This window comes from Heloderma suspectum, chromosome 5 (assembly GCF_057233095.1).
Source record: "Heloderma suspectum isolate Gila_16-S chromosome 5, 16-S_ref, whole genome shotgun sequence".
In the NCBI taxonomy this organism is placed as follows: Eukaryota; Metazoa; Chordata; class Lepidosauria; order Squamata; family Helodermatidae; genus Heloderma; species Heloderma suspectum.
The window spans coordinates 96,469,795-96,497,027 of NC_139462.1; the positions used below are offsets into that span (position 1 = coordinate 96,469,795).

The following is a 27,233-nucleotide window of genomic DNA, read 5'->3' on the forward strand; positions in this document are numbered from 1 at the left end:
CTTACATCTGTTCTACTGAATTATAAAAATCACTCTCAATCCTTTCTTTCTACACCCCCACCATCTCTCCGGATGTGATTTTTATTGGATAAGAGTTGGGGGTGGGTGGGTAGGTAAACCTTTACATTTAATTTCTCCGGACATTAAGGCATCCAGCTTTTGTGATATTCAAGAATAATTTTAAAAAATAGCTGGATACGTATTAAATCTGACAAGGTGGTAATTATGTTTGTGTATGTGTCCGGTAACTGTTGTTATTGCCTAACCTCAACCAGGAATACTATTTTGTCTTTCATAGTGTCAAGCCTGGTAAAATTTTATGAGACTGTTATGAGCTCTGAAAAATCAAATTAGGGACAGAACAGAATTGGAAATAGCGGGAAACCACCAGAGCAGAAGAAAAGCTCAAAGCAGAGAGGGAAAATGCGGCGCGTTGCCCAGGACAACCCCGGGAGATCTCCCCCCGCTATACGTTGCCGAGGCTCCTTTCCGCCTCTGCGGCTCTACTACCAGCGTGACAGGCGTGCTCCCGTCATCAGGTGCGAGGTACGCTTTTGCAAACCGAAGAGTGACGTTACGTTGTCACGATCAGCCGAAGCCTGGTTCCGCCTTGTGGTTGCCGTCAAACAGCCAATCAGCGCCGGGCGCAGGAAACCAACGTCACATTCATGCGGCAGCCCTACGAATAGGCATGTGTGAGTGTTGTGGGTGGAGGTGTTGCCAACGTCTCCTCTATTCCTTCCTGGATGTTTTTGCCCGGCTGGCGGTGGCTTTCTCTCGGCTGGGATTTGAGTGCAGCCCCTTTCCCCGCGCCCCGAAGCCGAATACGGGTTCCCTTCAGCGCAGATCCAAGTGTTTCCCTCTCCTTGCCACTCCTGGCTTCACCTACTCCCCTTGCGGCCCTTCCCCTGAGGGCAGCGTGAGCGCTACTCATCGAGAAGCCCAAGGGGCTCTTCAGCTATTCTCCACTCACGATGTCTGCGGCCTCCTCCTTCAATTCAACCCCAGCTGGGGTGTCGTCCTTTTGCCAGCAAGCTTGGGAACAGGTATTTGCAAAGGTGAAGCGAGCTGTCGTGTTCATGGACCCAGCTTGTGCCGAGAGCCTTCACTGGGGGTGTGGAGGAGTGGAAAGGCTGCTGCAGGCCGGGGCTCTCAATGTCAAGGAGTTTTCCAGCTTTGAATCTGGGCAGGCTGCAGAGCCCAAGGCGGTCTTTGTGGTGAGCACCTTGCTGAAAGGCAGGACTGTGGACGTCATTCATGACATTGTGAGTCTCAGCAACTTCCAGTACTGTGTGGTTTTCACAGCAGTTAGTCATGCAGTGCACTTGCAGGCCCACAATGCTCCCAGCAGTGCTGAGGTTGAAGGCGGTGGCCAGGTGGTCTTTGAGCAGTTTGAAGAGAAGCTCTGCCAGTGGATGGGCAACATGAACTACACTGCAGAGGTGCAACATGCCACTTTGTTTCTAGCACCCATTTCACCTCACCTGTTTGTAACACCTGCCTTTTCCTTGGTTTTCCCCTTGATGGCTCAGGATTTGACTCGGATCAATAAGGCTAGACCAGAGAAGAAAAAGTTCGCGAACTTGAGCGATGTTGACTTCTCATTCCTGTCTTCAGAGTTGCAGCTTGGGATCAGGTCATTGGTGTCTGGTTTCAACAGCTTATTTGAGTACCTCAGTGTGCGGGAGGAATGTTTTGCTGTTGGAACACTGAGCAGGATCATTGCAGGGGATCTGGCAAATTACTCCCAGGCCAAGACCAGAAGGAAAACTGCACAAAACAGAGCTTCTGTCATCTTTGTGGACAGGACGTTAGATCTGGCAGGTAAGGATGTCTGGGGGTTAATAATTTGTTATTGTTGAAGCTATTTTCAGCTGATACAAAAATACTAGCCTTAATATGTGTCTGTCTCCAGTGACATACAAAGCTTCTAGGGCACTCCAGATAGAACCATTTTTAAGACCATAGTTAAAACAGTGGTGCTAGGAGTGGTTTAGTGAATGGTACTCAGAGGGCTAGGGCCGCGGTGGCTTAGTGGTTAAGACACTGAACTGCAGACTGGAAGGTCGACCGGTCAGCAGTTCGAGACCCAAGTGCTGCATGACGGAGTGAGCTCCCGTCTTCAGTCCCAGCTTCTGCCAACCTAGCAGTTCGAAAGCACAAAATTGCAAGTAGATAAATAGGTCCCACCTCGGCGGGAAAGGTAACAGCATTCCGTGCACCTTGGTGTTCAGTCATGCCGGCCACACGACCACGGAAGCGTCTTCGGACAGCTCTGGCTCTTCGGCTTAGAAACGGGGATGAGCACCGCACCCTAGAGTCGGACACGACTGGTTGGGGACACCTTTACGTTTTTTTACTCAGAGGGCTAAACCCTAATGCCTGGTTGAGGTATTGCAAGAAAGAGAACTAGCCAGGCACCCTGCACCACTATCACTTCCTTTAAAGAGACATTAACCACCTCCACGCTAGAAGCCCTGGAATCAGGAGATAACTTGCATTATTGATATGAATGAGATTATTCTTAAACATCCTCCACTGCCATTGCATTTGCACAATAATTGCCAGTGGAACTTTTTTGAGTGATAAGGGGCTTGCTCTAAACAGGCCCAGTGGATCAGCTTGTGAAGCGCATATGACTTCTGACTGCATCTACCTCTGACTCTGTAGCACCCATAGTATACAAATTGGAATGGAAATCTGCAAAATGCAATACAAATTAGATACTTTCTGGTTGTGCAGCATGACGATGTTGACAAATTACTTGGAGGATTGATACCTGGCTTCTTCAATAATAACCTCCCTCTTTGAGGGAGGTGATAGACCATTATTGAAGAAGCCAAGTATGAGTTCCCCAGTTCTGGATAAGTTTTGCCAAGTACCAAATTTAGTATTCTTGAGCAAGGTCTTACAGTGGGTGGTGTCTTGTAAGATCCAGGCTGTCTTGGAGAACACTTGGAGGTGTTTGTGAGCATGAATACGCTGGCTCCTGCCCACTTCTGCTTTCTGAAACAACCAAGGAACATTTCTGAGTTCTTGTCATGACATACGAACCCAGCACACTGGGCTATTTAGGGTTAAGCAACCCAAAGTTTTTAACCCATGATTTGTTGTTAAAACTCTGGGTTGTTTCTCCCTCAACAACCCAGAGTACTGGGTTCATAGATCATGGTGACAGCACAAGAATGGGATGTTCCTGACTTGTTTTGTTACCTGGAAAGAAAGCAGAAGTGGCAAGCTTCTACAGAGCCATGCAATTTCCTGCATTGTTTAACCCAGGAAATGATTTTCCACATGAACCAGGTTTATATGAACTTTGAACTTGGTGATTTGTGGATCCAAAGTTGTTATCTGGCTGCAGTTTAAGACTGGACACCTACCCACAGTTCTAGACTTGCTCAAGCACTCCTAATACATGCGAAAGGGTAATTTGCTTAAATCATGTTCAGATATGTTTGTAGGCTTTTTTGAGCCCAACTGCTATGATATATGCACCCCTGACATGATTTAGCCAGCTTTCCATTTAGTGTCAGGACGTGGTTGTGTATAACAGACCTAACAGTAGTGATCTAGTTTACTTCTTTCCCATTGCAGTGATCTTCTTTCCCATTGTTCTAAAGGAGTGTGAAGTTCTTTTACACAGGCATGGCAGACTTTGCATTTCTTTTGGGATTAGGACTAGAATTCTTGGTTTTGATATTATCATGAGGCCAGGATATTTTTTTAATCTGTTTTTCTGAAGACCAGCTTCTAAAATCAGCTTTCTTGGTATTTTTAACATTAACATTTATCAGATATTTGTTATTTAAACAGCTGTAATGTAATTGATAACTAATAATTAATAATGTGATTGTCACATTACTTTCTGCTTTGAATTTTCTTCTGACATCACTGTTTACAATTCTTCCCCCCACCCATCCCATCATATGTACTGTATAAAAACCTGAAGTCCATAATACTCCATGTATCTGATTAAGTGGGCTGTAGTCCACAGAAGCTTATGCCAGGATAAATGTATTAGTCTTTAAGGTGCTACAAGACTCTTTGTTGTTTTTATTAAATATTGTTAGCTGATATTTTGTTCTGGATTGTTATTTCTTCTCATAAATACATAAACTTTTGCCATTTGGGTGGGTTTTTCTTTTTCAGGAGCAGTTGGTCATCATGGTGACAACCTAGCAGAGAAGATTCTCTCTGTGCTTCCCAAACTTCAAGGTCATACAAATGATGTGATGGTCAACATGGTGGAACTCACAAACCTGCAGACTGATGATGCAAGCTGCAGCATTATAGCACCAGGCTGCTTGGCACATCCAAAGTAAGGCTGCATGTTTGTGTTTGTTGTGCGTCTATTCACAGGTAGTGCAGACTAAGATTTATTTACAGCATTTTGATACCCACTGCTAGTAATAAGTTCTCTGGGCCATGATCGTGCAGTCACCTCTAACTTTGGCACACACTTTCCTTTCACATGCAAAAATCACTATCACATCACAGTTACTAGTATCTGCAATGGTGGCTGTCGAGCAGTGGGATTTCCTTTTTCTCATTTACCCATGTAGCCAAGTTTAAAATCAACTAGCTCTTGGGAAGATCACAGATTAATCTTTTCATTAGGCCATTTAATTAGCCACATGGCTCCCTGGGCCATGGCAGTATTTCTTAGGTTCAGTTTGGTTGCTTTTGTTATGGTAAATGTTTATATCCCCTTGGAAATCAAACTACTATCCTAAAGATTGCTGGGACCAATTAAGGGAATATGGGCTGGTTCACATGACACAAGGGTGGTTAATAAGCCACTGTGGCTTGTTAACTACCCCTGCACATGCCAGCTGATTTCCCTAATTACTCTCTTTGGGCCTGGGTGGTTGTGACATCCAAACCCAGCTGGGGTGGTTAACAAACCACCCAGAACCCATGCTCTGGCCTAGTTTGCATGTAATGAGAAACCACTGCGGGTGAATTTCCCTGCAGGGCTTCTTGTTGTGGTGGCCTTCTTTTGGCTTTAAGATAATTTTCCAACAGCTTCTCCTCTTATTTTACTGGCATCTGTAGACATGGGAGCAGAATCATGGGCCACAAAAAAATGCATGAAATTATTTCTAAACTGGGTTTCTTAGTGGGTTATTTGATTGCAAGGGGCCATGACAGTGCCCATCCAGAAGTCTCAAGATGTCTGATTATGGTGCTGTTCACACATGATTACCCTATAAACCGATGGTTTAAAAACCACTAGGTTGTTGTGCATGAGTGGGAGAGAATTGATGCACTGCCTGCTGCATGCCCGCTTCTTCTGCTTTTACTCAGCAACTTGTGCTCTGCTCAGCAACCCACGATTGGCTCCTGCTGAGCATAATGTTTGAACTCAGACTGCTGGGTTGTTTAGGGATTAAACAACCCAGCAGTTAACCCAACAGCAAACCATGGTTAACTGCTGGATTATTTAGCCCCTTAACAACCCAGTGGTCTGGGTTCGGACATCATGCTCAGCAACCTATAAAGGGGCCAATTGTGGGTTGCTCACACCCACTCACCACTCCTGCTTTGCATCAGTTTTCCAAACCAACCCAGGAACATCCCATTCTTAGGCTGTTAGTCGTGTTGTCCAAACCCGGCAGTCTGGGTTGTGGAGGGTTAAACAACCCAGACTTTTAACCCAACAACAAACCATGGGTTCAAACTCTGGGTGCTTTAACCCTCAACACCCTAGAATGCCAGGTTTGGACATCATGACCAATAACCCAGGAACAGAGCGTTCTTGAGTTGTTTTGGAAAATGAATGCAAAAGCGGTGAGTAGGTGGGGGGCAGCATGCTTGCTCGCTTGTGCTCGGCCCTGACAACATTGTTGACGTTATGTGCAAACTGAGCTTTAGCTTTATGTGCGAACTAGGTCATTGATTTGAAATAACTAGCTAAATGTTTGGTGGTAGACCTCCAGTTAATTAGGATTATAACATGCATTCAAGGCTTAATAAATGTTTGTAATATACAGTGCCAAAACATATTGGAACTGATTTACAGTTTTGGCAATGAACTCTCATATGGACATCAGCAGTGATGACATTCTTCATAAAATACTTTCTGACAGCAATAGGACTTCTTTAGAATTAGTTGTTTCTTAAATAAAAATATGCGTGATATAAGCTCACCTAGTGTGAAGAAGGCACGTTTATAAAATATATTAATATTTAAAAATTTAAAAGAGATTTTTCTTCTAAGTATTTCAGATATGTTGGGTACTGGAGAAAGGAGGTCTCCTTCCCCCAATTTGCTATATTTAGCATATTTTAAAACAAATGTGTTTCCAACCAAAACATCTGGGCTTAGTTATGGGGTTAGCAAACAGATTTAATGAATATTTATGGCTGGCGTAGTGATATAAAGCAGAGTGTTTCCTTAAATCTAAGAAAATAATGAATTTTATTTCTTTAAAGATATACATGAACATTTAAGTGCTGCAGGCTTCTTAAGTTATTGGACTATGAAGGCAATCATTTGATTAAAATAAAAATGAAAGAATATCTTAAATTATTTTAATAGTATTAGGGCACAATCCAATGCATGTTTAGACAGATAAAATCCTACAACTCTCAGCATTCCCCAGTTAGCCAATATGGCCAACTGTGATGGAGGAAGAATATAAATGGAGAACACCAGAGTCATGAAGAGGGGGGATAGCAAGAATGAATGGATATGTATATCCCAATGCCTGAAGTACAGAAAATTAATAATTGAATCCAGTTTGGGCCATTAGTGTTCAGAAAGGATAAATTAAAGCTTGAACAAGTGTAAAGGATTACAGAATTATAACAGGAATTGAGAATATATAAACAGATTAAGGGTGCAATCCAATGCATTTTTAGACAGAAAATGTCCTACAACTCCCAGCCATGCTGGCTGGGAAATGCTGGGAATTCCAGGACTTTTTTCTGTCTAAACATGCAATGAATTGTGTCTTTAGTCACATGCAGAATTTTTCATAGAAAAATGTGTGTCACTATAATTACTATATCAGCAGTTATAGTGACAAATATTTCTCTATGGAAACTTCTGTATGTGACTAAGAGAGCAATCCTGTGCCCCCTAGACAGTGTCTGGGGCCATAGGATATTTTGGTTTCCTGGCTCTAAGCTCGGAGCCAGGAAACCACACTCCTCACCCCTTCCCCCACCCCCTCACAGCCAGCATGGAAATAATCACACTGGCTGTTGCTATGAGCTCACAAATGTGACCTCAAAGGGAGTGAAAGGGGGTGTTTCTGGGGGTGGGGAGGGGAAGAAACTGAGGACATGGGGCAATGAGGTATCCCCAGCCTCCTTCCCTCTGCCTCCTGGAAGCCTCTGCTAGACGGGCAAAATTGCCTGTCTAGCTAAAATGCAGAGCAGGAGATGCATTGGATACTCGTAAGTCTCCAAGTTAGGAGGCTTACAAGTACCCAGGGCACATCCCATAGGACTGTGCCCTAATACTATTAAAAGAATTTTTAAGGCGTGTCATTAGTCATCCAGAAGAAATGAGTTTCAGGTAAGATTTTTCTTTATTAAAGAGAATCTTTTTTCTTTTCTTTTTAAAAAAGTTTCACGACTGTGAAATAAACCTGACCTTAATTAATCATAACCATGAAGTTATGTAAACCTTTTAAAACAAAACAATTATTATTATTTGTTCGTTTCAGAAAATATCTGTAATGATTTTCATTTTTAAAATAAACCCAAAGTAGTTCATATGACTAAATCATGATAAAACACCATAAAATGAATCAATATAACAATGAAACAATAACATCTCATTAAAATAAGCAGGAGTAGCTGGCAATGCTATCGGTTGGGGAAACCCCCAGGCAAATAAACGTGTCTTAAGTTTTCATTGGAAACACCTCCTGGACACCATGGCCAAATAAACATCAGAAGGCCACAGTACAGTAAGCGAAGCCTCCCGCTCAGAATGTCGACACCAGGGCAGCCTATATGGGGAAGTCAGTCTGTCAAGATAACCTGGTCCTGAGCTGTTTAGAGCCTTGTAAACCAGCAGGAACACTTTGAACATGGCTTGGTAGCTACTTGCAGCCAGTGCAGAGCTTTCAGCAAAGGAGTTATATGTGCATAGTAGGAAACTCCACTGAGCAATCTAGCCGCTACATTCTGCACTAGTTGCCACTTCCAAACCAATCTCAAGGGCAGCCCCATGTTAAGTACGTTACAATCGTCCAAACCGGAGGATGCCAATCCACGGATCACTGTGGCTAGGCTGTCCCTCCCCAAGAATGGTCACACCTGTAACAATAAAATGAGGTGACAGTGCATCCCATCCCATATTTGGGCATCCATGGAAAACATACATTTTTTTCTTGGGCACCATAGAAATGTACAAAAGCCAAGTGCTTGATTCTAGAGATCTGACCAAGGAAGATCAGTCAGTGACTGTGTGTGTTCTTGTTCCATCCCTCCTCCATTTGCATTTTAAATCCTGGGATTTAAATGTGGTTTATCTGTTCTGCAGGGAGGAATAACTGCTTAGATTTAATTCATAGCCTGCTTGGATGCTGATGTGCAGTCCCACAGATTTGCAAACTCATAATTTATTGATAGCAAAACTTTGCCAAAAACCAAATTCTTTTTGTCAGCTGGGTAATAAGATATAAAAATGGTGGCTGGGATCCAGGGAAGTTTGTCTGCAAAATGCTCCTGTATGTCCTGGTGGGGAGGATGATTTTGCCTTATAGTGTTGGCCCTTGTGTCTAACACACTGTTACTTTGAAAGGTCCCCTTTTCAGGACAGGGAGAGCAGGGGGCTTTGCTGGAAGCAGGAGTCTCCCATGCATGCACAGGAAAGCCTCCATGCATTACGGAAGGCTTGTATTTGTGAGTCCATTATGCCGCTTGTCTGCTAGATAGCTCACAGCAGCTTACATATAGGGGCTGTTCCCATGACCCAAAAGCCCACCGGGGGTTATTTTAACCCATGGTGAGGGTGGGAGGCATGTGCAGCCACCATTTTGAATATGCAGCCCCCACTGGGGGGTTTTGTCATGTGAACCAGCAAGCATGGATTATGCAAGGGTTAAAAATCCTCCCATAACCCATGGTCTGTTTAAAGGTTATGTGAAGGTTGTTTAACCGTCATATAACCTGCACTTACTGGATTTGCACCCTGGCACCCATGGGTGCTGCAGCTCTTGTGGCTTAACCCAGAATGAGCCACAGCATGTCATCAGAACCCAGTCATAGTTTCCATATGATTTTTCCTCCAGGCAGTACTCGGAACTGGATCGACTTAGTTGAAGCATGAGAATGGGCTGGATACCTTCAAACCATAGGGTCTTATTTTAAAGCTTTCTCTGGCTCTCCTGCTCCTGGTTGAGCCAACTTCACTTTGTCCGAGCATTATATGTTGGCTATGCATTTATGATTTATGAGTTGTATTTCCAGCTTAACCCAGGAGTGCTCAGAGCAAAATATGGCATGCCGTTTGAAACAGAAATTTTAGGAACACATGTAAGGGATAAGTTTAAAAACACACTACAACCAATATGGCAGCAAGAAAACCTGACAAAGATGCCCAGTATTGGTAAAGAAGATGTATACCTAAAGAATATATATATATATGGTTGTGGAAGATGTTTAGGAGGGATCCAGTAGAATTGCCCAGTGCAAGGAGCTATATAGATGTAGCAATGTAATAGAAAGTGCCGTCATAGTTCCCCAGCTCAAAGTGGGCTAGATGAAACAACGATTAGGTGGATCCACAGTTGGCTGCAGAATCGGACTCAAAGAGTGTTTATCAATGGGACCTTCTCAATCTGGGGAGAGGTAACGAGCGGGGTACCGCAGGGCTCAGTCCTGGGCCCAGTGCTCTTCAACATTTTTATTAATTACTTGGAGGAGGAGGTGCAGGGAATGCTGACCAAATTTTCAGATGACACAAAATTGGGTGGGATAGCTAATACCATGGAAGACAGAAACAAAATTCAAAGTGATCTTGATAGAATGGAGCTCTGGGCAGAAAACAACAGAATTACATTTAATAGGGATAAATGCCAAGTTCTACACCTAGGAAAAAGAACCCAAATGCACAGTTACAAGATGGGGGATACGTGGCTCAACAACACTACAAGTGAGAAGGATCTTGGAATTGTTGTAGATCACAAGCTGAATAGGAGCCAACAATGTGATGTGGCTGCAAAAAAAGCAAATGCTGTTTTGAGCTACATTAATAGAAGCATAGCTTCCAAATCCCGGGGAGTACTAGTTCCCCTCTACTCAGCACTGGTTAGGCTTCATCTGGAGTACTGTGTCCAGTCATGGGCACCACACTTTAAGAAGGATGCAGACAAGCTGGAGAGGGTTCAGAGGAGGGCAACAAAGATGATCAGGGGACTGGAAATCAAGCCCTTTGAAGAGAGACTGAAAGAACTGGGCACGTTTAGCCTTGAGAAGAGAAGACTGAGGGGAGATATGATAGCGCTCTTCAAGTACTTGAAAGGTTGTCACAGAGAGGAAGACCAGGCTCTCTTCTCGATCATCCAAGAATGCAGGACACGGAAGAATGGGCTCAAATTACAGGAAGCCAGATTCCGTCTGAACATCAGGAAAAACTTCCTGACTGTTAGAGCAATACAACAATGGAACCAATTACCTAGGGAGGTAGTGGGCTCTCCCACACTGGAGGCATTCAGGATGAGGCTGGACAGCCATCTGTCAGGGATGCTCTGATTTGCATTCCTGGATTGAGCAGGGTGTTGCACTTGATGGTCTTATAGGCCCCTTCCATCCCTACTATTCTATTATTCTATGATCTCAAAGAATGGGAAGGAACATCTGGGAGACGATGCTCCCAGTGACAGGTAAGGATTTTCTCAACATGGCCTTTTCCCCTCCTAAAAGGCCACATACAGTCAGGGCCAGAAATATTGGAGCAAGGATGACCGTTTTGCCAGTTGGCCTCTGTACACCACCACATTGAAGTTGAAAGGAAACACCCAGATGGGAGTGAAGTCAAGACTTTCAGCTGTAATTCAAGGGGTTTGACAAAAGTGGGGCACTAACCATTCAGGAAGGACAGCCAGTGGCACACACACACACACCCATCCTTGGTGGCTCATAAGTAATGGAATGAATGGCTGACAAGCAGCTGCATGGGTTCCCCATGACCAATCAAACAGATAAAAGGCCTGGAGGTGGTTCTGAGTGTTACATTTGCATTTGGTAGCTGTTCACTGGAAGTCTCAACATGAGGTCCAAAGAAGTGTCCATGTGAGTGAAGGAGGCCATCATTAGGCTGAGGAAACAAAATAAACCCATCAGAGAGATCGCAAAAACAGTGGGAGTGGCCAACATAACAGTTTGGAACATCCTGAAAAAGAAGGAATTAACTGGCAAGCTCAGCAACAGCAAAAGGCCTGGAAGACCACGGAAGGCAACTAAAGTGGATGACCGCAGAATGCTGCTCATGGTGAAGAGGAATCCTTTCACAACATCTAGCCAGGTCAAGAACGCTCTTGCGGAGGTAGGCATGTCATTGTCAACATCTACAGTCAAGAGATAGCTTTATGAATGTAAATACAGAGGCTTCACAACAAGGTACAAACCACTGGTAATGCTCAAGAACCGAAAGGCCAGATTAGCCTTTGCCAGCAAACACCTAAAAAAGCCTGCCCAGTTCTGGAATATGATTCTTTGGACTGATGAAACCAAGATTGCCTTGTACCAGAATAATGGGAAGAGAAAAGTATGGAGAAGATAAGGAACAACTCTGCATCATCTGTCAAACATGGTGGAGGCAGTGTTATGGCATGGGCATGTATGGCTGCCAGTGGAACCGGGTCACTGGTATTTATTGATGACCTGACTGTTGATAAAAGCAGCAGGATGAATTCTGACGTGTAGAGGGCTATACTTTCTGCTCAGATTCAGCCAAATGCTGCCAAACTGATAGGACGCCGCTTCATCTTGCAGATGGATAATGACCCAAAACATACAGCAAAAGCTACCCAAGAGTTTCTCAAGGCAAAGAAGTGGGATGTTCTTCAATGGCCAAGTCAGTCACCTGATCTCCACCCTATAGAGCATGCTTTTCACTCACTGAAGACAAGACTGAAGGCAGAAAGACCCACAAACAAGCAGCAGCTGAAGGCAGCTGTAGTAAAGGCCTGGCAAAGCATCTCGAGGGAGGAAACTCAGCATTTGGTCATGTCCATGGGTTCCAGACTTCAGGCAGTCATTGACTGCAAAGGATTTTCATCCAGGTATTAAAGGCGATCCTTAGTTTGAAATGATGTTGGTTTGTTCCATTACTTATGAGCCACCAAAGATGGGTGTGTGTGCATGCCACTGGCTGTCCTTCCTGAATGGTTAGTGCCCCACTTTTGTCAAATCCCTTGAATTACAGCTGAAAGTCCTGATTTCACTCCCATCTGGGTGTGTTTCCTTTCAACTTCAGTGTGGTGGTATACAGAGGCCAACTGGCAAAACAGTTATCCTTGTTCCAATATTTCTGGCCCTGACTGTATATGAAGATGTTAATTTTCTGTTGTTTAGCAACAGGGATGGGGAACCTCCAGCCTGTGAGCTAAATTTGGCCTGCTTCAGTGGCATCTGGTGAGGCGGAGGGCAGGGGGCCCACCTGAGGTGGAGCAGTCATTTGAATCACCAACAGCCAGCATACCATAGAAAGGGGAGACTAACGTTAAAATCATGAGTGCAAAACAGTGGGGGGGGGGAACCCACACAGCCACAGAAAATGATGATGACATCCTCAGAGCCACACAGAAAAGCAGTGTTTGGAACCTAGCGGGAATTTCTGAGAACATCTCAAATCCACCCATTTGTATGTAGTGGTAGTAGTAATGTTTCTGACCCATGTAGTTTTAATGAAGTGGATTCGCACTCTCACTCAGCCATCCCAGTGACACAGAAGATTTACACACAAACACACGCACACCCAGTGTAATAAATAAATAAAAAGAATAAATTCCATCCAGATTTTCCCAAAAAGCTCAATACCTTTTACTGACTGTTAGAATAGGCTTCAGCCAGATGATCTAGCAGCCTTAGATATTCTATACGTGTGTTAAGATGAAGTATTGTAATTGATATGCATGCTTGTTTTGGGAAACAAAGTAAAAATGTATTGAAAAGCCATTTTCAATACCAAACCATTGCCATAAGACAGCTCTTTTCATCTTCTGTTTCTGTGTATTAATATTTTGAGTACCTTGGCTCTGGTTCTCAAACATAAAATCATCACTTGTGCATTGCTAGTTGTTAGTAGTATTTGTGGGGAGTTCCATATTTTTACTAATTTAAGGTCTGCTGAGACTGTTTTGTGATTCAGTCTTTGATTAGATTGTGTGCTTCCTTTTCTGCCTCTCCCCTACTCCCCTCATCATGGGTAGAAGGTTACAAGTGAATCAGGGAGATACCGTTTTCAAATAAATGCAGGGTATCCTCAATTTACTTGTTATTTTCTGCCTGTGGGGTCAGGAAGGGGTGTGCAATCCTGAGAGGCCTGCTTCCAGTCTTACCATGGGTAGGATGCCAGTAATTAAGTAGCATTTGATTGAGGGACTAGTTTAGAATTCTCTCAAATGACTAAACTATAATTCTTTGTTTAGGTTTGGCGACTGAGGATGTTATGTTCTATTATAGTTTGACATCAGCAAATATGTTTTGACTATCTACAGCCATAAAAACAAAAAAAAATTGTTTGTATTTGTTTATTTATTTATTTCTATATCACACAATAGCTGAAGCTCTCTGGGTGGTTCACAAAAATTAAAGCCACAAAGTGCAACATAAAACAATATAAAATATGAAAGCTTAAAACTACAATATAAAAGTACAGCCAGAATAAAACCTAGCAGCAATGCAGAGATTTAAAATACAGGTTGAAAACAGCAGAGCTAAAGGTCTAGGAAGCTAAAATGCTAAAATACTGGTAGAATAAAAAGGTCTTCACCTGGTGCTGGAAGGAGTACAGCGTAGGTGCCAGGTGAACCTCTCTAGGTGTGTGTTGCAGGGCGGTGGGGTGGGGTGGGGTGGGGTGGGGAGGGGAAAGCATCATTTGGCCTTGTAATATCCAGAGTTTTACAGTACTGGAATAGATTCTTGGGTGTACACACATTCAATATGTCTGGTTTAAGGCCAAAGAACAGGAGAGGAAGAGAGAGAAAGCACAGAGTTATGTACCAAAAGACATCTCTTTCCAAATTAAAAACATTTAGAAGAAAGGGAATTCCATGTATTCCATGGTATCATAATTTCTGTTTTATATAAACTGAAAGGGAAGAAAAAGCAGCCAAAAGGTATTTTCATGTATATTATTTAAATCTACTTCTGCTCCACATAAGTGTAAACCAAGTGTTCTGCATGCATTAGGAAACATGCCTTGAATAAGTAGCTTCCACATCTGTGAAAATTGACTTGGCTCTGGTTACAATCCCTGAATGCAGATTCAGCTGTCAGCACCTTGTAACTGACTGCTCTTTCATCAGCCTTTTTTTTCTAAGTATTTGTAGTTTTGAAGCAGGAAAGTAGAATGCTTGAAAACTACATTACATGCATAATGAATTATCAAGAAATAGACATGCTATATGGATCAATTCTTTCTAGCGTAACTTGAATGGTACAAAATTCAAACTGAGATCCCCAGTGACAAATAATTCTTCAGTGTATGCCTTTAATGAGTTAATATTGGCCTTACAGGATACAAAAGATCTAACTGGTCAGGAGGAATTTGTTTTGTGAATTTGAAGGTTTACATAGTTATAGCTTCTTCTTGCAACGAATCAAATTGTACCTGAGCTTGTGTAACACAGTTTATAACATGATATATATTTGAAATGCAGACCACTAAAGCAGTCCTTTTAAGTAAGGCAAATAAAATTTGTGGGTACAGCTTATTTATTTATTTATTGCATTTATACCCCGCCTTTCTCCCTCTCGCAAGGAACTCAAGGCGGCTTACATTATCCTCCTCCTCACCGTTGTATCCTCACAACAACAACCCTGTGAGGTAGGTTGGGCTGAGAGTCTGTGACTGGCCCAAAGCTTGATCCCACAGTTGGGAGTATGGGTGTTGCTGCTGCCTTGGAGGCCAATAGGCTTTTGACCTCTCTGGAAAATTAGCTTTCTAAGGTTTTGACTTCTTTCTATATATATATATATATATATATATATATATATATATATATTTTAAAGAAAAGAAAAACAAAACACAACAACAACAGAAACACAACAACAATACACATACACTAAAATATCTCTTAAGATTGTAAGGTATCTACCTTTGGCTCCCCTTACCCAACAAATACTTATTATTATTATTCTCTAGTACTTGTCTTAGTTGTATATCATACATTGAGTTAACAGACATTATTTCCTTTCTCCTAATTTTAACAACAGAAAAAAGGGAATTAACCATCTCAAAGTTCAAAATCCACATACATAGATATAATTTTTCTCTATTTCTTGTACAAATTCTATAAAAGGTTTCCAATCTAACATAAATTTAGTTGTTGACCCTTCTTTAGTTATAATAGTAAGCTTTGCCATCTCTGCCAGCTCCATCATTTTCATGATCCACTCACTCACAGTTGGTATTGTTTCATTCTTCCACTTTTGTGCATACAATAACCTTGCAGCCGTTGTCATGTAGAGAAAGAGGGTTCCCCACTTCTCTTTTACATGTTTATCTGTTAGTCCCAATAAAAAAGTTTTTGGCTTTAGTTCTGGTTAAGACGCTGAATTGCAGACCAGAAGGTCGGCAGGACAGCAGTTCGAGACCTGAGTGCTGCGTGACGGAGTGAGCTCCTGTCTTCAGTCCCAGCTTCTGCCAACCTAGCCGTTCGAAAGCAAGAAATTGCAAGTAGATAAATAGGCACCACCTCGGCGGGAAAGGTAACAGCATTCCATACACCTCGGTGTTCAGTCATGCCGGCCACATGACCACGGAAGCGTCTTCAGACAGCGCTGGCTCTTCGGCTTAGAAACGGAGATGAGCACCACACCTTAGAGTCGGACACAACTGGTTGGGGACACCTTTACCTTTTTTTTTTTAGTCTTTAATATTCTTTGAATTAAAGACTGTATTCGTTTCCAAAATGTTTTAGCTTTTTTACAAGTCCACCATAAATGATAAAACGTTCCCTCTTGGTCTTCACATTTCCAGCATTTTCCAGAAACACCTTTATACATTTTAGAGAATTTAAACGGTGATATATACCATCTATACATCATCTTATAAAAGTTCTCTTTAAGACTTGTACATAAAGTAAATTTTAAATCTTTTCTCCACATATTTTCCCACTCTTCCATTGATATATTATGACCAACATTTTGTGCCCATTTTATCATACAGTCTTTTACTTGTTCATCCTCTGTCTCATACCTTAACAGTAATTTATACAGTTTAGCAATAGCATGTTCATCATTTGTACACAGTGCTATTTCAAACTCAGATTCAGTTTGTTCAAATCCACCATTTTTCTCATCTATTTTAAACCTTTAAGTTGCAAATATGAAAACCACTGACATATATGACCTTCTTCCAATAAGCTTTCCCTTGATTTTAACTTATATTCCCCTTGTGACAGTTCCAGTAAATCATTATATCTTATCCATTTATGCGTACTATCAAATTCTCTTCTATGCATTGCTTCTTGTGAAGATATCCAACGTAATATTTTTTGATAGAGCCTTAATTTATATTTATTCCAAATTCTTAATACAGCCCTTCTTATATAGTGATTATTAAAATCTACATTCACTTTTGTTTTATCGTACCACAAATAACCATGCCACCCGTATCTTAATTCATGTCCTTCTAGTTCTAAAAGTCTTCTGTTTTTCAACGTCACCCATTCCTTCATCCACATCAAGCAGCAGGCAGAAAAATAGGTTTTAAAATCTGGTAATCCCAAGCCACCTCTTTCCTTTGCATCTTGTAAAATTTTTATTTTAACTCTTGGTTTTTTTGTTTGCCATATAAACTTCGTTCTATCTCTCTGCCACTGCTTAAAAGGTAAATCCGACGTAATAACTGGTGTCATTTGAAATAAAAATAACATTCTAAGTAATACGTTCATTTTAATCGTTGCAATTCTTCCCAAAAGTGACAGTTGTGATTTTTCCCATTTTAATAGGTCTTGTTTAATTTCATTCCACACTTTAACATAGTTATTTTGAAAAAGCGTACATTTCATATTTGTCAAAAGGACAATATTTTACTTTCTTTTCAGTTTGGAAGCCAGTCTTATCCATCAACTTTTTTTTTCTTGAACATTCATATTCTTTGTTAAAATTTTTGTTTTCTGTTTATTAACTTTGAACCCTGCCACTGCTCCAAATTCTTTTAATTTTTTCATTAAAATTTCAATTCTGTTTAAGGGTTCTTCCAACATAAACACCAAGTCATCTGCAAAAGCCCTCAGCTTATATTTCTCTTTTTTAATCTTTATTCTTGTAATTCAATCATTTTATCTTATATCTCTGTTCAATAATTCTAGAACCAATTTAAACAGTAGCGGTGACAATGGGCAGCCTTGTCTTGTTCCTCTTTGTATCTCACAAGGTTTAGTCAGATCCCCATTTGTAATTATTTGAGCCTTTTGATCAGTATATACTGATTTCACCGATTTTATGAAGTTTTTTTCCAAAGTCCAGTTCTTCTAAGGTCTTAATTAAAAATTTCCAGTTGAGATTATCAAATGCTTTCTCTGCATCTAAAAAGATCAGAGCTGCTTGTTTTTCTGGATGTTTTTCCAAATATTCCACCACATTCAAGACGGTTCTTACATTATCTGTCATCTGTCTCCTTGGTAAGAAACTACTTTGGTCCTCATATACAAACTCCTGCAATATTTTCTTGAGCTTTTCTGCCAAAATTGTTGCAAATATCTTATAATTATTGTTTAATAATGAGATTGGTCTGTAGTTTTTTGTCGAGGTTAAATCCTGTCCTTCTTTAGGTATTAATGTTATATATGGTGTTTTCCATGTTTCCGGTATCTCCCCCTTTTCTAAAATAGTGTTCATCATATTTTTCAACGGTTGTAAAATTTCTTCTTCACACTTCTTATAATATAATCTTGATATTCCATCTGGTCCTGGAGTTTTTCCCAATTTAATTTTTTTTATTGTTTCCACCATTTCATTTATTGCTATTGGGCCATTCATCATTTGTTTTTGTTCCTTAGTAATTTTTTGGTAAATTTTGTTTATGAATATATTTGTCCATAAGGTTTTGACTTTTTTGATGTAAGCAAAGGGTTGTAAGACTCCGTTTTCAATCCCTGCTCTTAAGATACGATGCTGCATATGCTCACATCCTCTATCTCTCCACTGATTAAGCCATGCCATCTAGATTACATTGTACTACAACTAGTTAGACTGGGGAAGATTTTGTTCCTAATATATGTGAAAACTACTGGACATGATATATATTTTGTCTTGATTCAGACTAGATTGTTAAAATGTATGTTTTTGTTTTTGTTTAGTTCTAGCCTCTAGGTCAGTTTTGTGGTTGCTTTATTTTGGGGTTGGGATGAGCATCCCGTCCATCTTTGATAAATTTGGGTATTATTATTTATTATTTATTATTCCCTCTTCATGGATCACTGCCTTGTTGTGGCGAAGGGGCTTGCATAACTCGGGGAAGCCATAAGCTATGCCGTGCAGGGCCACCCAAGACGGACAGCTCATGGCGGAGAGTTCTGACAAAATGTGGTCCACTGGAGAAGGAAACGGCAACCCACTCCAGTCTTCTTGCCAAGAAAACCCCATGGAACGTATCACAAGGCTAAAAGATATGATGCCGGAAGATGAGCCCCTCAGGTCGGAAGGTGTCCAGTATACTACTGGGGAAGAGCAGAGGGAATTTCCAAGTAGCACCAGAAAGAGTGAAGCGGCTGGGCCAAAGCCGAAAGGACACTCAGCTGTGGATGTGTCTGGTGGTGAAAAGAAAATCCGATGCTGTAAAGAACAATATTGTTTAGGAACCTGGAATGTAAGGTCAATGAATCAAGGTAAGCTTGAGGTGGTCAAACATGAGATGGCAAGATTGAACATCGACATCTTGGGAATCAGCGAACTAAAATGGACAGGCATGGGCGAATTTAATTCAGGTGACCATCATATCTACTACTGTGGGCAAGAATCCCTTAGAAGAAATGGAGTAGCACTCACAGAAAAGCAGTACTGGGGTACAATCTCAAAAACAATAGAATGATCTCAGTATGAATCCAAGGCAAACCATTCAACATCACAGTAATTCAAGTCTATGCCCCAACCACTGAGGCCGAAGAAGCTGAGGTTGATCGGTTCTATGAAGACCTACAACACCTTCTAGAACTAACACCCAAAAAAGATGTCCTTTTCATCATAGGGGATTGGAATGCTAAAGTAGGAAATTAAGAAATCACCGGGATAACAGGCAAGCATGGCCTTGGTGTACAAAATGAAGCAGGACAAAGGCTAATAGAGTTTTGCCAAGAGAACACGCTGATCATAGCAAACACTCTTTTCCAACAGCACAAGAGACGACTCTACACATGGACATCACCAGATGGTCAATATCGAAATCAGATTGATTATGTCCTTTGCAGCCAAAGATGGAGAAGCTCTATACAGTCAGTCAAAACAAGACCTGGAGCTGACTGTGGCTCAGATCATGAGCTTCTTATTGCAAAATTTCAGCTTAAATTGAAGAACGTCGGGAAAACCACTAAACCATTCAGGTATGACCTAAATCGTATCCCTGATGAATATACAGTGGAGGTGAGGAATAGATTGAAGGGATTAGACCTGATAGACAGAGTGCCTGAGGAACTATGGACAGAGGTCTGTAACATTGTTCAGGAGGCAACAACTCAATCCATCCCAAAGAAAAAGAAATGCAAGAAAGCCAAGTGGCTGTCTGATGAGGCTTTACAAGTAGCTGAGGAAAGAAGGGAAGTGAAAAGCAAGGGAGAAAGGGGAAGATATATCCAATTGAATGCAGAGTTCCAGAGAATAGCAAGGAGAGACAAGAAGGCCTTCTTAAATGAACAATGCAAAGAAATCGAGGAAAACAATAGAATGGGAAAGATTAGAGATCTCTTCAAGAAAATCAGAGATCTCAAGGGAAAGTTTTGTGCAAAGACGGGCATGATAAAGGACAAAGAAGGCAGGGACTTAACAGAAGCAGATGAGATTAAGAAGAGGTGGAAAGAATACCCAGAAGAACTATACAGGAAAGATCTGAATGTCCCTGATAGCCATGATAGTGCGGTCACTGAACTTGAGCCGGACATCATCCTAGAGAGTGAAGTCAAGTGGGCCTTAGGAAGCATTATTAACCACAAAGCTAGCAGATATGACAGCATTCCAGCTGAGCTATTTAAAATCCTAAAAGATGATGCTGTTAAAGTGCTGCACTCAATATGCCAACAAATTTGGAACACTCAGCAGTGGCCACAAGACTGGAAAAGGTCAGTTTACATTCCAGTTCCAAAGAAGGGCAATGCCGAACAGTGTTTGAACTACCCGTACAATTGCGCTCATTTCACATGCCAGCAAGGTTATGCTCAAAATCCTACAAGCTATGCTTCAGTAGCATGTGAACCGAGAACTACCGGAAGTACAAGCCGGGTTTTGAAGAGGCAGAGGAACTAGAGATGAAATTGCCAACATTTGCTGGATCATGGAGAAAGCAAGAGAATTCCAGAAAAACGTCTATTTCTGCTTCATTGACTACACTAAAGCCTTTGATTGTGTGGATCACAACAAACTGTGGCAAATTCTGAAAGAGATGGGAGTACAAGACCACCTTACCTGTCTCCTGAGAAACCTGTACGAGGGTCAAGAAGCAACAGTGAGAACCAGACATGGAACAACCGATTGGTTCCAAATTGGGAAAAGAGTACGACAAGGCTGTATATTGTCGCCCTGCTTATTTAACTTATATGCAGAGTACATCATGAGAAACGCCAGGTTGGATGAATCACAGGTAGGAATTAAGATTGCTGGGAGAATTATCAACAACCTCAGATACACAGACGATACCACCCTAATGGCAGAAAGCGAAGAGGATCGAAAGAGCCTCTTGTTGAGGGTGAAAGTGGAGAGTGCAAAAGCTGGCTTGAAACTCAACATTAAGATCTTGGCATCTGGCCCTATCACTTCCTGGCATATAGAAGGGGAAGAAATGGAAGCAGTGACAGATTTTATTTTCCTGGACTCCAAGCTCACCGCAGACGGTGACTGTAGCCATGAAATTAAAAGACGCTTGCTCCTTGGGAGGAAAGCTATGGCAAAGCTAGACAGCATAGTAAGAAGCAGAGACATCACCTTGCCGTCAAAGGTTTGTCTAATCAAAGCTATGGTTTTCCTAGTAGCAACGTATGGCTGTGAGAGCTGGACTATAAGGAAGGCTGAGCGCTGAAGAATTGATGCTTTCGAACTGTGGTGCTGGAGAAGACTGTTACGAGTCCCCTGGACTGCAAGGAGGTCAAATCAGTCCATCCTAAAGGAAATCAACCCTGAGTGCTCATTGGAAGGACAGATACTGAAGCTGAAGCTCAAATATTTTGGCCACCTAATGTGAAGAGAAAACTCCCTGGAAAAGACCGTGATGCTGGGAAAGATCAAAGGCAAAAGGAGAAGGGGACGGCAGAGGATGAGATGGCTAGATAGCATCACCGATGCAATGAATATGAACTTGAGCACACTAGTGGTCAAGACGCTGAACTGCAGACCGGAAGGTCGGCAGGACAGCAGTTCGAGACCCGAGTGCCACGTGACGGAGCGAGCTCCCGTCTTCAGTCCCAGCTCCTGCCAACCTAGCAGTTCAAAAGCAAGAAATTGCAAGTAGATAAATAGGTACCGCTTCGGCGGGAAAGGCAACATCGTTCCGTGCACCTCGGTGTTCAGTCATGCCGGCCACATGGCCACGGAAGTGTCTTCGGACAGCGCTGGCTCTTCGGCTTAGAAACGGGGATGAGCACCGCACCCTAGAGTCGGACACGACTGGTTGGGGACACCTTTTACCTTTTACACTCCGGGAGAGAGCGCAGGACAGGAAGGCCTGGCGTGCTATGGTCCATGGGGTCACAAAGAGTTGGACACGACTTAACGACCTAACAACAATTTATTATTCAATTTACAACCTACCTATATACAAATACCCTAGGCGGAGTACAGGATTAAAAACAACAAAAAAAGGAATATTATGCTGCCTCTATCGTGTCTGAAGAGTGCTGTCCCAGGAGGCTGTTCCAAGTGGTCCGGAGCCTGGTTGGTCCTTTGGCTCCTGAACCACTGGAGCATTCTAAGGCCTCCTGTGAGGCCTTGGCAAGGCACTTTGCAGATGAAATTGATCAGATTAGGTGTGTTACTCTGCACACTGTGGATACAGTTAGCGAGCAAGAGGCGGCCTGTGGCAAACCGGTTTTGTGGGATCGGTTCCAGCTTCTTCCTCCTGATGAAGTGGACAAGGTGCTTTCATCTGTAAGGCCGACCACCTGCTTACTTGATCCTTGCCCATCTTGGCTCATTATGGGCTGCAGAGAGAGACTGGGTGAGGGGATCAAGGCGGTGGTGAATGCCTCCCTTGAGGAGGGAGTGATGCCATCAGCCCTCAAGGAGGCAGTGATAAGACCGCTCTTAAAGAAGCCCTCCTTGGATCCTCAAGTTCTGAACAACTTTTGCCCAGTCTCAAATCTGCCATATTCGGGCAAGGTGATTGAGCGGGTGGTGGCGATTCAGTTGAAGGCACACTTGGAAGAAACTGATTATCTAGACCCATTTCAGTCGGGCGTCAGGTTTGGGCATGGGACAGAAATGGCCTTGGTCGCCTTGGTAGATGATACGAGGAGGGCTCTGGATAGGGGTGAATGCTACTTCCTTGTTCTCCTCGACCTCTCAGCAGCTTTTGATACCATTGACCACAGTATCCTCCTGGACCGCGTGGAGGGGTTGGGCATTGGAGACACCGTATTGCGGTGGTTCCGGTCCTTCCTCTCTGGCAGGTACCAGAGGGTAGCACTGGGAGAGGAGGTTTCAGACCCGTGGCCACTCACTTGTGGGGTGCCACAGGGTTCCATCCTCTCCCCGATGCTATTTAACATCTATGTTAACATCTATCATCAGGAGGTTTGGGGTGCGGTGTCATCAATATGCGGATGACACGCAGCTCTACCTCTCGTTCAAATCTTCACCAAGGTTGGCCGTACAATCCCTGTCCAAATGTCTGGAGACAGTGAGTGGCTGGATGGGGAGGAATAAGCTGAAGCTGAACCCTGACAAGTCCGTGGTACTTTTGGTGGGAGACAAGAGGAGGCTGAGGGATTTTGACCTGGTGTTGAATGGGGTACGGCTACCCTTGAAAGACCTGGTCCGCAGCCTGGGGGTCATTTTGGACTCCCAGCTGTCCATGGAGGCTCAGGTGTCAGCTGTGAGCCGGACAGCGCTGTATCAACCCCATCTGATACGGCGGCTGTGCCCCTTCCTTCCCGACCATCTGCTCCCATCGGTAGTACATGCCCTGGTCTCCTCTTGTTTAGACTACTGTAATGCACTCTACGTGGGGTTACCCTTGAAGACGGTTCGGAAGCTGCAGCTGGTACAGAACGCGGCGGCTTGCCTGATTAAAGGCATCCGCTGGCGAGATCACATCACTCCAGTGCTGAAGGAGTTGCACTGGTTACCAGTTGTTTTCCGGGCCAAGTTCAAGGTGTTGGTTTTGACCTTTAAAACCCTATATGGTTCCGGCCCAGCCTATCTTAAGGAGTGCCTCCAGCAACACCAGACAGGCTGCTTAACAAGATCAGCCTCGTGGAGGGCCTTTTCTGTGGGAGAGGGCCTTTTCTGTGGTGGCCCCCACTCTGTGGAACTCCCTCCCTAGGGTACTCCGCCATGCCCCCTCTGTAATGAGCTTCCGTCGTGCATTGAAAACATGGTTGTTCAGGCAGGCATTTGGGGTGGGTTAGGGTATTTTAGAAAATGTTTTTACTGTAGAATTTTCTTGTTTTAAACTGTTTTATTGTACGCTGTACATCGCCCAGAGTAGCTGGGTGACCAGCCAGATGGGCGATTAATAAATGTAATAATAATAAATAAAAAAATAAAAAAATCCAACAATAAAAACAACACAGCATAAAAACAGTATATAGCAGTCAACAAAGAGGAATGGGAGTTCTAAAAAGGGAAGGCCTGCTGGAATAATAGAGCCTTTAATTCCAACATAAAAATCTTCTAAGAGCTCAGCAGGTGCATTTCAACCAGCAGGCCATTCCACAACGAGGGGCAGGAAACGATAAGGTTGTCTTGCGTGCGGCTGCTATTCTCACATTAGGCAGCTGCAGCAGATAACCCTCAGAGGACCGTAGGTAGCGGACTGGGACGTAGGGCACCCTAGGTACCGTACTAAAATACTACTAACTGTTATAATAGAACTTGGAGTTTCTAGTTTAGGCATCTTTCCATTGGCTTTTCTATATACCCTAAATCTACTCGCATGTCATTTTGAGCCACAGGATCATAGAATATAGAGTAGTAGGGTTGGAAGGGGCCTACAACGCCATCGAGTCCAACCCCCTGCTCAATGCAGGAATCCAAGTCAGAGCATCCCCGACAGATGGCTGTCCAGCCTCGTCTTGAATGCCTCTAGTGTGGGAGAACCCACCACCTCCCTAGGTAATTGGTTCCATTGGATCTTAGCCTACTTGCCTACCTGTCAGGAAGGCTGGCCCTGGTCATAGAAAGGTTGCTGCGTTGTTATCCACACCCTACACCTATCTCTCCATTGATCCATACACTATCTTTTTTATTCCAATTGAAGACATTCAAGGTGGCTTACATTAAAAGTGTAAAAACAACCACTGAAAACAGCAAAAATGGGCATGTAAGCAAGGAGCTGGGGGGAAAAATAAGCAGCCCAAAGGTCTGCCGGGCCAAGGTTTTCAAATGTCAAAGAAATCTTATTGGAGACCCCTAGACCACTTGCTTCTTTCTACACTGTCCTATGTTTATTACCTGGTTGCTCTAGGCAGTCTGTTTGGCCAGCCAGTGGTAAGTCCACCTTGTGGAGGCCTAATAGTTAAGATATGGAGGTTCTCAGTGGAGACTAGGGGTGTTTCTACATTAAGCAAAACCCCTTCAAAAACTCACATCCTTTCCGGAGCTTCCTGCTTTCAGTTTCTTTGCGGGATTAGGAAGGGCTTCTTTACATGGCAGCCGCGTGGTTTGAACTGAGGGAGTGCCTCCCTCCCTCCCTGGCATGTGTGCCAAGGAGGGGGAAGGGAGTCTTGTTTTTGTAGCTTAACTTCTGCTGTACTGTGTTCTTGCAGCCCCCAGGAAACCTCTGACTTACTTCTGAGTAGACATAAAATATAAGATTGTGCTGTAAGTCGGCAACCCTCGGCACACTTATTTGGGAGTAAGCCCGATTGAACTTAATAGGGTGCTCTTAAACAACAGAGGACGCTGCTTCTGAGCTTGCTGGGGTGCGGGATCAGATGTGTCTCCCTTTGTTGCAGGGAGGCATTTTACCCTCTTCTCCCTCCAATTGAGAAATGCAGAGGCAGGAGTCACAATCGGCGGGCAATTCTTGCCCTTACTCCTGTCAAATCTCATCCTGACTGCCCCCCCCCAAACAACTGAAAAACACCCAGAGGCAGACAGAGTGGTTTCTTCCGTTATGGGAGAGTTTCACAGGGAGGTCATGGTGTTCCTGTTCCGTGGGCTGGAAAAAATACCACATTTTTTGCATTTGGGGAAAACATGAGATAGGCTGGGGGAAATGGCAGGAGACACCCTGGAGGGTAACTGTGTCATCTAAAGAGCTCGCAAACTTTCGAGAGAGAGCCATTTCAATAGCAGGATAAAAGCTCCGTGTGATGAACCCCCAAGAGTATAATACGTGTGAATGCAGGAATATTTTAGGGCTGTTATTTTTAGATATACATGGGTGGGGGGTGCCACCCCCTTAATCCAAAGATGAAAATCTAGGAAAAGGGTGGTTGTTCAATGCATGAATTTTTGTCTTCCTCTGTAGCATCAAGTATTGTTTAGTGATGGAAGAAACGTGTGAAATAAAGAGGTTCACTGGCTCATTTTGTCATGCATTTGTACTTCATAAAAGAGTGAAATATAATAGTAGAAACTTGCTCCTATACACCAACTTTATGTAGATGTGGTGTGTGATATACATCAGCTTTATATACATTAGAAGGTGGTTGGGGGATGTTTTGTCCCTCTGATTCTCTTTTCAGAGGATATGAATGTGGAGAAGGATTTTTAATTGGTCATGTTTTTTTGTGACGCTCTACAAAACCAAAGGCAGCTTTAATAAGAATCTTTGTTTTCTAGTATGAAAATATCGTGCAGGAAGGAGCTTTAATACATTATTTGGGGGGTGGGAGGAACCACTGAAAGTTGGGAAAATGTTTACACCATGCAGAGTGTTAGGATTTTTCCACCTAGTGGCAATCAATCAGAACTGTTCCTTTCTGGAAACAGTTTCTTTCTTTCTCTGCTTTATCTGCATAATCCCACAACCTTATCTGTAAAGTAATTTTGGAAACTTCTGAGAGCCAATATGGAGATATGTCCTTACTGTTTGAACAACTCCACAGCGGCATCAAACCTTTTGAAGGTAGCTGACAGGAGTGTAATACAAGGCTTGGGCTAAAGCTGAAGAGTCGTCCTAGCCTGAAAGGAACTGAGCATCTGAGGTTGTTGACTATATACCTGCCATCTGGGCATTTCTTTTTTCCTTTGCCCCTGTGTGGGGAATAAAAGATCTGAAGATATCACAATTAAGGTATGACTTGACTGAGATGCTCTTGCCTGTTGGTAGGGATGAGAAAAGCAGGGATTTTTGAGCTTAACTAAATTATCTGAAAATTGTTTCGAAGGTCACTTTGGCTTGCTCCTTTTTTCATTTTTTTTACCATGTTTTGCCTCATTCAAATAGGAAAAATGCATATTTTAAACAGGAGAAGTGCACATTTCTGTGCTTATTTTCCAAAAGTGTGGGTTCCCCCCATTGACTAAAGTGTGAAGATGTATTTTTAAAAAAATGCACATTTCAAAGTGCACATTTTTTCAAAATACACATTTTTCAAACACAGTCACAACTTCAAGAATTTGGGGACATTTCTCCCCCCTAAAAGTGTTCCTGCTCTTGTTCATGTCAACGATTGCAAACAGAATATGTCTGGATGATTTGCAAATATAAACTAAATTCTCATGCATCC

At 42.8% G+C, this 27,233-nt stretch overlaps 1 protein-coding gene across 7 annotated transcripts in view; it reads left to right on the plus strand.

Moving 5' to 3' along the window:
- The first annotated feature begins 648 nt into the window (after positions 1-648).
- SCFD2 (sec1 family domain containing 2) overlaps positions 649-27,233 on the plus strand; it is a 252,196-nt gene continuing 225,611 nt past the window's right edge. For 5 of the 7 annotated variants that reach the window (XR_014792160.1, XM_084856762.1, XM_084856759.1 and 2 more), the window contains exons 1-2: positions 653-1,824; positions 4,150-4,318. Coding sequence is in view for 6 of the 7 variants with exons in the window: in XM_084856762.1 (XP_084712888.1) it covers positions 975-1,824; positions 4,150-4,318 (1,019 nt within the window). In the remaining variant the exon portion in view is untranslated. Of the gene's footprint in view, positions 1,825-4,149; positions 4,319-27,233 lie in introns of all 7 variants that reach the window. The other 2 variants (XM_084856757.1, XM_084856763.1) reach the window with 2 other exon arrangements.